The 10400-nt window shown below is 41.5% G+C and overlaps 1 protein-coding gene across 1 annotated transcript in view; it reads left to right on the plus strand.

Moving 5' to 3' along the window:
- Window positions 1-10221, plus strand: part of TMEM255A (transmembrane protein 255A) — a 60929-nt gene extending 50708 nt beyond the window's left edge. The window contains exon 9 of the mRNA XM_090264827.1: window positions 7793-10221. Within this exon, the coding sequence (XP_090120953.1) occupies window positions 7793-7951 (159 nt within the window). The 3' untranslated portion in view covers window positions 7952-10221. The remainder of the gene's footprint in view (window positions 1-7792) is intronic.
- Window positions 10222-10400: the final 179 nt, after the last annotated feature.

The raw sequence follows: 10400 nt of genomic DNA on the forward strand, positions 1-10400 counted from the left end.
TTGAATGAAGCCCTGGCTGCTGTGGCTCAGTGGATTGAGCGTCGGCCTGCGAGCCAAGTGTCGCTGGTTCCATTCCCAGTCAGGGCACATGACTAGGTTGCACGTCAGGTCCCCAGCTGGGGGCACAAATGAGAGGCAACCACATAGTGATGTTTCTTTCTCTATCTTTCTCCTTTTGCCTCTCTCTAAAAATAAATAAATAAACAAACAAATAAATTATTTAAAAAAAAAGAAATTGAATGAGGCATAGACCCTGTGTTATGAATGAGACATAGTCCCTAAGCTTGAGGGGGTGGTGGGGGACAAAAAGTAAATAGACTGTCACCAAGAGTGTTATGGAAACCCAGAAGCAAGGTACCTAACCCAGCAAAGGGATCCAAATATAACCATCTTACCAAAACCTACACTATGGGCTCATAGCAGGGCCTCCAAGGATTTGAGGAGGCCTCTACTTTTTTTAAAAAAAAAGATTTTATTTATTCATTTTTTAGAGAGAGGGGAAGGGAGGGAGAGAGGGAAAGAAACCAATGTGTGGTTGCCTCTCACGTGCCCCCAATTGGGGACCTGGTCCGCAACCCAGGCACGTGCCAGCAACCCTTTGGTTCGCAGGCCAGCACTCAATCCACTGAGCCACACCAGCGAGGGACTTCTACTTTTTAATAATGTCTGTCATACATTGAGCACTTACTATGTACCAAGTATTGTGATAAGAAGTGCTTTACATATATCATCTCACTTAGTCCTTTGAGGGAAAAATCCCATGTCATTAGTGTTTTTAAGATGAGATGACTAAGTCATAGAGAAAGTAAGTGACTACCCCCACAGAGATGGTAAGTGGAAGATCAAGGATCTGAATCCAGGTGTGACTCCAGAGGTTGGCTTGAGAGTTCTTTAGAAAAACTGTAAATTTGAGCACTGCGCAGATCTTTCCCCTAGTTAATTTTAAGATATTTATACTTTCTACTGGTTTAAATTATGGGCTTCCTAATCATGAGTCAGAAAGGGTCTCTTATTGCATTATTAAATTGCTCAACACTGCAGGAGCTGCTGGGACACATATGTCTCCAGGTTCTTTCCTTCGGTTCAAGCTGTCTTTTGTATTTATCTTTCCAGAGATTTTTGTAGTTGTATGGTTGGGATTTGAGGGGTATAATAAGTGACTTGTTTCCTTATAGAACTTAAATGGTGTTTTGTTCCAGTGTTTGAGTTGAGCTTTTTTTGTTCACTAAATTCCATTCCCTTATAGTTTCATAGGAGGAAATACCAGTCTTTACCCAAGAAAGCCAAGAGGATAGGGGAACATCTGCTTATGTTCTCAGATAAGTAGAAAACATTCTGCAAAATGTACACCAACTCTGACAATAAAACCACCAGAATCACCCTTGCCAAAAAAAAAAAAAAAAAAAAAAATCCAGAGCTCTCTTTGCTCTTCTTCGATTGTGAAAGTGCCCAAAGTATAGCAGGAAAACTGACCTTTCTAGATTCTCTTCTAGATGGGTTCCCCATTCTGGTTTTTTCCAAATAGGACTATTTATGTGACTTAAAGTTTGAAGACTTCTGCTTCATTTTTACCCCAAGGCTGATAGAAGGAAGAGAAGAAAGTGTTTTGTTTGAACCCCTCAGAGTCAATTAGGAAGCTTGGGAAACATTTCTTTGTGTCAGACATGAGCAAGCATTTGGGTCTGGTCAACTGGCCATGAGCATGCTGTGAGTGCTGTGCTTGGAGAAACAAGACTCTTTCAAACTTTGAGCTCCAAGGTGTCCTTGCTTCTAATGAACTCTCCATCTCCCAAGGCAGGAAGGAGATAAACTGAGATTACCTTTGCCTCCCTGCTCAATTCCCCGACACTCACTTCTCTTGCCCCTCACATTCATTTCCCCATTACCTGTCCTTTAGCTTCAGCCAAGTAGTCCAAAGTCTTTCAGGTCAAAAGCATCAGTTTCTACCTCTGCTGGGAAAGTCAACCCAGTGTAGCTTTATGTAAACCCCTTTAGGATTCCAGCCATACTTCCCAGTCTGGCCTGCTGGGCCAGTCACCCTACTTTAGTCTAATCATGCACTGATTCCTTTCCTGTCCATTTGGTTAATTGCCAAGTTTAGCTTAAAACCAAAGTCTAACCCTATGAAAAATGCAAGCACTTCTGTTTATGCTCTTTATTCAATCACATGAGGGTATACACTAGATTTCATCTTAGCTGTGAAAAATGACGCATTATAAATTGGACCCATTTAATGAAAGGCTTTCTTTGGTCCTGGGGGAGGTGGTATCTAGTACAGGTTGCTGAGAGCCTTAGAAGATGTTGCTGCTGCCACTCATCATTTTCCCTTTATTTCCCCTCTCCTGCCAAGATTTTCCTTTATTCTCCTTCTTTCTCTGGTTTCTGACCCCCATTTTCCTTCCTTTTCCTTTTAGCCACTCTTGTACCCATATCCCTTGGCTTTGCTTTCTGGGTCAGAAACCAAGGGGGAATGGAAAGACCAGGAGATCCTGGATTTTCCCCTGGGGACACAGCATCTCTTGCTGGTAACTTGTATCACCTGGTCAGTGCTAGGGCTATTTTCTGAGTCACTGCCTTCCAATGCTCCTGAAGAGGGAAGCCCACTGTGACAGAAATGCAGATTGGTGTTTTAGAGTATGGGTCAGCCATCCTGCAGAGAGGAGACAGGCTAAGATGGAAGAGGAGAACTGTGTGTCCTGAAAAGATGCTGCTGCTTTTCTAGTGCCACCAGCCTGTAGGCAGCTCAGGAAGTTCAAGCTGACTAGACTAGCAGTAGGCTCTTTAGATGTTTTTTATGCTTTGTGGTGTGCAAGGAGTCAAAGCTCTGTTCTTCTGAGCTGCCTGTCCCATTAGTAAAGTCAACTTTTAGGCAGGAACCAAAATGCACCAGGCCAGCTTCCCAGCTGTGACAAAGCCAAATCTTTCCCAAGGTGCCTGCCTGTTGCTAGGAAACTATGCACTGGTACTGTGTGCCTTCTCCCTACCCCACCCCTAACAACTCAAACCCCAAGTCTGTGGACTGCAGCCAATGAACTCAGTAGCTCTGCCAGGAGCCCTTCAATTTTATCCTTAAGACTCCCAGCATCCTCAAAGGAAATGATAATCTTCCCATCCCTTCCCCCCTAATACTTTCTAACATGAAACGGAGAAGTGAAAACCAAAGGCCATTATATCATCCCCTTTTATTATCAAAGTGTACAACTGCCACCCACAGTAGTTGCTGCCACAAAAGCCTTTAAATGCCTCTTATGACAGAACTGCCTTTAGCTCCACTGTAGGAAACTTGCCCCTCCCTTCTGTGGCTGGGAACACATAAAAAATGGCCCCCAACTCTCATCATCCCGGAGCAGGATTTAGAAAAGCAGAGGACCACACACCCAGCCTACAGATCTGGTCCTCTTTGGTTAAGTGGGCAGTGTTCCTAGTTGAAGAAACAGCAGCCCTGGCTGGTGTGGCTGGATTGAGTGCCAACTTTTGAAACAAAAAGGTCACCAGTTTGATTCCCAGTCAGGGCACATGCCTGGGTTGTGGGCCAGGCCCCAAGTTGGGGGCACACGAGAGGCAACCCATCGGTCAGTGTACCTCTTGCACGTGGATGTTTCTCTCCCTCTCTTTCTCTCTCCCTCCCCCCTCTCTCTAAAAGTAAATAAATAAAATATTTTAAAAAAGAAAGCAGCTAAAGAGGGAGAGAAGGAGAAAGAGTTCTGGAGTGTGGAGTAGAAAACTAGGAAATCGGGATACTGATGTCTTAAGAACACACTTTCTTGGAGGGAGGAGAAAAATTAAGATTTTAGAAAAGGATCTGACTTGAGTCCACTGCCTAAAGTTGTTTTGCCTTGAACGGCTCTGCAGGTTGTATAACCCTATCATTCCTTCATTCAAGATGAAACAATGGGTGGGGTAGGGCAGGAGGGGGGACAATTGTAGCTACAGTCTCTTTTCAGAAAGGCTTAGAAACCTGGGCAGTGGTCAGAACTGCGGATGACGAGGATCAGCCAACTGATCTCAGGCTCCAGAAACCTCATGTCAAGGCTGACTCTGGATTGCTCCAGACCTGGGAAAAGGATATGATCTACTCAGACTCTGGCCAGCAGAATAAAGTAAAGATGTGGCCTCCCCAAACAGTGCTCAACTCTTGAGAAATTTTGGTGTTTGTCTTTTTTTTAAATATACGAGTTCCTCCTAGAGTTGAGACACAAGAGAAAATTATCATTCTCCAACCTTGTTTGTTGGCTTCTGTTTGCTCTTACAGGCAGCCTAAAACTGGTCTCTTGCCTCTTGCCACCCCTATGAGCCCCTTCCAGCTTTCAGGCCTCAGCCACACTCCAACATTGCAGCAAGGCAACAGTCTCCATGAGGTGTGATCATATTCTTTGAAAATAGACATCAGTTTTAAAAAATATGCCAAGTTCATCTTATATACTCCTGAACTTATGTCACTCATTCAGCATTTATTGAACACCTCCTACTTGCCAAGCTCTGTTCTGAGCTCTGGGGAATACAGCAATGAACAAAACAGGCCAACTCTCCTTGAGCAGGAAAATCATTTGTTGCAGACTCTGGCCAGCAGTGTCTGCGGCATTGTGGATGAAGGCAAACAAATTCACACGAACTCTATGAATCCTGTGGAGAAAAGGGGCAGAGTGGCCACTCTCTAGGTGAGAGAGCACCTCGACCCTTGCCTAGACAGGCTTTTATTGCTTTTTGGGTGGGTTACATTAAACAAAGCCATAAATCATTATGCTACAGTTGCTTTAGATGAGTATTCTTTACAGATAACAAAGAAAAGAATGTTGTGCATGCAAGGGAATGATAAGGATGGGTGAGCTGGCCACATCCTGTCCTTGAAACAGCCCAGAATAGACCTTAAGAAGTTACTTCAAGGTTATACACTAAACATCTGTTGTTTTTAACTCAGGGTGAGGGAGTTTTAGCAAAAGCAAGCTTCAAAGCAGCCTAGATACAATGCAGGCCTGATTCCCATGGGAAAGCCAATCTTCGGGCCTGGCTCCTGTGTGCCGCCTTGCGCCTGTCGGTTTTCCAAACCGAGGCTGAGCTACCAAGGTCACCATTGCCACGAGAACCAGTTTCCTATAATCATTACGGTCCAGGGTATATGGGAGCCAGGCAAAGAGAAGTGGCAAATGACTCCTAACAGGCCAATTCCCTGGATATTTTTTTTTTTAAAGATTTTATTTATTTATTTTTAGAGAGGGGAAGGGAGGGAGAGAAACATCAATGTGTGGTTGCCTCCTACATGCCCCCCAACTGTGGATCCAGCCTGTAACCCAGGCATGTTCCCTGACTGGGAATTGAACTGACGACCCTTTGATTCACAGGCCAGCGCTCAATCCACTAAGCCACACAAATCAGGGCTCTTTTTTTTTTTTAAGTATATTTTATTGATTATGCTGTTACAGTTGTCCCATTTTTTTCCCCCTCCTCCCTCCAGCAATTCCCCTGCCTTCGTTCATGTCCATGGGTTGTGCATATAAGTTCTTTGGCTTCTCCATTTCCTTTACAATTCTTAACATACTCCTGTCTATTTTGTACCCACCAATTAAGCTTCTTAATCCTTGTACCTTTTTCCCCATTCTCCCCCTCCCCCCTCCCACTTATAACCCTCTATATGGTCTCCTTATCTATGATTCTGTTCCTGTTCTAGTTGTTTGCTTAGTTTGTTTTTGTTTTTTAGATTCAGTTGTGGATAGTTGTGAGTCTGTTGTCATTTTAATGTTCATAGTTTTGATCTTTTCTTAAAAAAGTAAGTCCCTTTAACAATTAATATAATAATGGCTTGGTGATGATGAACTCCCTCAGCTTCACCTTGTCTGGGAAGCACTTTATCTGTGCTGCCATTCTAAATGATAGCTTTGCTGGATAGAGTAATCTTGGTCGTAGGTCCTTGCTTTTCATCACTCCGAATACTTCCTGCCAGTCCCTTCTTGCCTGAAAAGTTTCTTTTGAGAAATCAGCTCTTAGTCTTATGGTAACTTCTTTGTAGGTAACTCTTTTCTCTTGCTGCTTTTAAAAGTCTCTCTTTATCTTTAACCCTTGGCATTTTAACTATGATGTGTCTTGGTGTGGCCCTCTTTGGGTCCAACTTATTTGGGACTCTCTGTGCTTCCTGGACTTGTATGTCTATTTCCTTTGCCAAATTAGGGAAGTTGTCCTTCATTATTTTTTCAAATATTTTTTTCAATTTCTTGCTCTTCCTACTCTCCTTCTGGCATCCTTGTGATTCGATGTCCCAGAGTCTTCTCATTCTCTCCTCATTTTTGAAAAAGATTTTATTTATTTTGAGAGAGAGGGGAAGGAAGGAATAAAGAGAAGGAGAGAAACATCAATGTGTGGTTGTTTCTCACATACCCCCAGCTGGGGGTCTAGCCTGCAACCCAGGCATGTGGCCTGACTAGGAATCAAACTGGTGACCCTTTGGTTCACAGGCTGACACTCAATCCAATGAGCCATACCAGCCAGGGCTCTCCTCATTTTGTTTTGTTTTTTAAATTCTTGTTTCTTCATTCTGCACTGGTTGACTGTTTATTCCTTCCTTACATTCCAATTCATTGATTTGAACCCTGGCTTCCTTCCCTTCACTATTGGTTCGCTATGGATTTTTCTTTATTTCACTTAGTGTCTTCATTTCTTCCCTGTGTTTGCCATACTCACCGAGTTCTCTGAGCATCCTTATCACCAGTGTTTTGAATTCTTCATCTGATAGGTTGGTTATCTCCATTTTGCATAGTTCTTTTTCTGGAGTTTTGATCTATTCTTTTATTTGGACCATATTTCTTTGTCTCCTCAATTTGGCAGCCTCCCTATGTTTGTATCTGTGTATTAGACAGAGCTGCTTTGACTCCCTATCTGGGCGCACCTGTTACATTGTTAAGGGATGGAGCCTTAGGCATCCATCAGTGCAGGGCAACCCATTTCAGTGCTTTGTGGCATTGTCTGGTTGAATATTTCTTCTTTAAACCCTTTGTTGTCAGACTTCTATAGTTCGATTTTTTGGCAGTTCTGGTTGTTTTTTGCTTTGAGATTACTTGTGGCCCTTCTTATGGTTGTTCGAGGAGGCGAAGGTGTTTACCTATGCCTCCTCTTGGTCGCAAGTCCTCCCTGGGTATTTCTTACATCTAAATCCCCTCCCTTCTCAAAGACCACCAAAGGTAGACAACACAAAGTAAAAGTAAAATGGAATCCTCAGTGTCTCCGCAACCTGAAAGATTGCTCCTCCCTCTTATCCATGCCTGTGTTCTTCTTTGGTCTCCAACCTACCCTGCCCTTGCTAAGAAGAAGTCAAAATTGTTGGACTTAGGTTAAGACTCCAGATCTAAGAAAGCCACTTAACCTGACCCTAGTTTTTGTTTTGTTTTATTTATGAGATGTGCTCTGTACTATAGTCTTATAGCAAAGACTTTTCCAGGTATTAATGACTTAACCTCAAATGTTAAGGCCCAAACTACCTTTTGAAGACTAGTTAGGATGCTATTTCCATAGCTCAGGGAGAGGTATTGATACTTGGGTTATAAACGTGGAAAAGGGATTCATATGTAGGGGTAGGAAGAGTCCAAGATATCTCTGCATGGGCTTTACAGCCTGAATGACTGAAAGTGGAGCCAGCCAAGTTTCATGCCCTGTTTCATGCCCCTCATTAACTCTGTGAGGTCTCAGAAGCTTTTTTCCTGTTCCAAACAGAAATAAACTTGATCTATATTCACTTTTAAATAACTTACTTTGGGGAATGCAACCTCACTGCCCAAACTGATGTTGTTTTATTTTCATTACACAGCATTCTGGTGTCTTTCCATCCTCCCCTCCTTCTGGACTTTCCGATGAGCCCCAGTCTGCCTCTCCTTCACCCAGCTTCATGTGGTCCTCCAGCGCACCACCCCGTTACTCTCCACCCTACTACCCACCTTTTGAAAAGCCACCACCTTACAGTCCCTAAAGAGGAATGCCTGCTGGCTACTGGAATTATTGTGGCTTTTGTATTTCTGCTTTAGTGGAAGTATTTAGGATACACAATTTAAAGTGTGATTTTTATGCATAGTTTCAAGTTTTACAATGGTCTGCCAGGCTAGGGAAAGATAGGAATGAAGCTTATTTATTATCAGTGCCAAGCAGGGGTGGCTAAGCTGAACCCAGGACTTCCAAGAGGAACAGTGCACATGCTCTAAGTAAGGCTGGGAAGCCAGCCCAGCAACAAGCTTATCATGTTTGGACCTGCATTGCCTTATGGTTCTGCCTCTGTATTCAGCAGAAGTGTGGTTGCCATCTGTTTCATTCAACGTAAATGGAGTTTTGTCCTCAGGCCCTTGGCAGATTGCTACCCTGGTACCTTGGTTGAAGTACCTGGCTTATAAACCCTATCTTTCCCTACCACTAAAGTCAGTCAGTTCCTAAGGAAAGTTTACCAGATGATGGGGCTGCATAGTAGTTCCAATGCGGAAAGCTCTGACTAGGATTTTCTTTGCTTGTGTCTGCATATTGAAAACAGCTGTCCACAACTCTCACTCCTTTATTTTCTATGAGTATTGTAAAAGTGGCTGCCGTGGTCATTCAGCTCAGCTTTTGTTATTGGTACCTCCCAAAGGGAAAAGTGCAATATTCCCTTGAGTAGTGGAAAACAGGGTTGATTGTTCTGAAAGCATTGGAATACACAGAGAGCAACATATGAGATGTTTTAAGTAGATCTGTTATACATCTGATAACTTATGAGACAGTGGTTCTACTACATGTTGCAGTATTACAAAATACATTTGCTACAGACATAAATCTTACAGTTAAAATTCAGAGTTTAAAATGCTAGATTAGGTTCTTGGGTCGTGACATGAATTGTTACTAATCTTTGTGACTAATTAATCTTCAAATATTGTGCTTCAACCCCAGCAAACCGCACGTATCCTGCACCCTACCCCAAAATAATCATGTGTTTTAATGCCACTGTTCTTATTGGTCCCTTTTTCTGTTGAGACCAATCATGACAGTGTTCAAGATTATGAAAGTGTTACAATGCTGCTTTAAATCTGCAAAACCTCAAATGCAACAGCTTGACAGATTCTTAAGTGTTATTGTAGATTTAAAATCCATCTGGCACATTGTGGTACATATTTGTACAGTTCTTTTAATTAGAGATGGCTTTAAACCATCATCCTGATGGATTTAACATTTTGGCACTCATGCCTTCATTTCAAAATGAACACTTTCATTGCAATCTTTTGTTACCCCAAGGATTGACTTAAAGGAAAATTGATAACCCTATACTCGTATCATATAAAAATACAGGGGCTACACGAGGGTACCTAATTAGACAGTTCTGCTAACAGAACACATACTGGAAAATTTTCCAGCCCATTTTGCTACCTCCCGACGTGAATTAGAGGTAGCAGGCAAATGCTGGTGCTCCCATCTACCTTGTAGACACCCAACCATCAAGAATTATCAAGGCACAAGTACACTCACTGTTCACAGTAAATGTTTGCAATACATTCAGTTTAACTTTCAGCATCATGAATGATGTCTCATCCAGATTTCAAATCTGAAAAACTATAATCCTTTGTTATGTAAAATTACTATTATTTTCTACAGTTCTGAGCATATTAAAATTCTATTGGATTTCAAAAAAGGTCTAATAACCAATTGACTTATAATTCAAATATCAACTTGTAATATTCAATGAAATGTTTTGCTGTTTACACTTTACTTTTTGCTTTAGTGACTGTATGGCTATTTAATTTTTTAAAAGGCACCATTACACAGTATATCCTACATTTATCACATTTCTTAAAGTATTAAGATTCTATGACTCATTTCTATGTATTTTTCTTACTTTACAAAATAACTTGAAACAGTACAGATTTTGTAACTTAATTTGAGCAGCTTCTTTTATTACATTGAATTATATGAAGTGTATGTTACCTTAGAAAAGATATTTGCTGCTTTACTCTTTTGCAAAACATTTGCTGTAATGAAGGAATTTGTATTTCCAATATGTACCTTGACTGCATTTTGTAATATTTACTGCTTTATTCTTAATTCTGCTTTTAAGTACTGAACTGGGCATGAAACATTAAAATATTAATCCAGAACCTATATAAACTGGATGTTGCTTAGAATCTTTATCACTGCCAAGTTGGAAACCCAGACTGCTTTTGTGATGTTTCAGATTAATAAAACTATCCTCCTCCTTATCTACTTACATATCTCTTCATGGAATCTACAAAAGTGTTACAAACACTCTAAAGCAGCTATTTCCAACTGGTGTTCTGCAAGAATTTTTAAAATACACTCTTTTCCCTTAGATTGTCAAATTAAAAATGACAACAGCCAATACAAGAGCCGTCCGGTGTGAATGAATCAAAATTATTCCTTTTTTTGGTCAGATTAGCAAAAAGATT

Source organism: Furipterus horrens, unplaced genomic scaffold (genome assembly GCF_987537825.1).
Source record: "Furipterus horrens unplaced genomic scaffold, mFurHor1.1.pri manual_scaffold_17, whole genome shotgun sequence".
Taxonomy (NCBI): Eukaryota; Metazoa; Chordata; class Mammalia; order Chiroptera; family Furipteridae; genus Furipterus; species Furipterus horrens.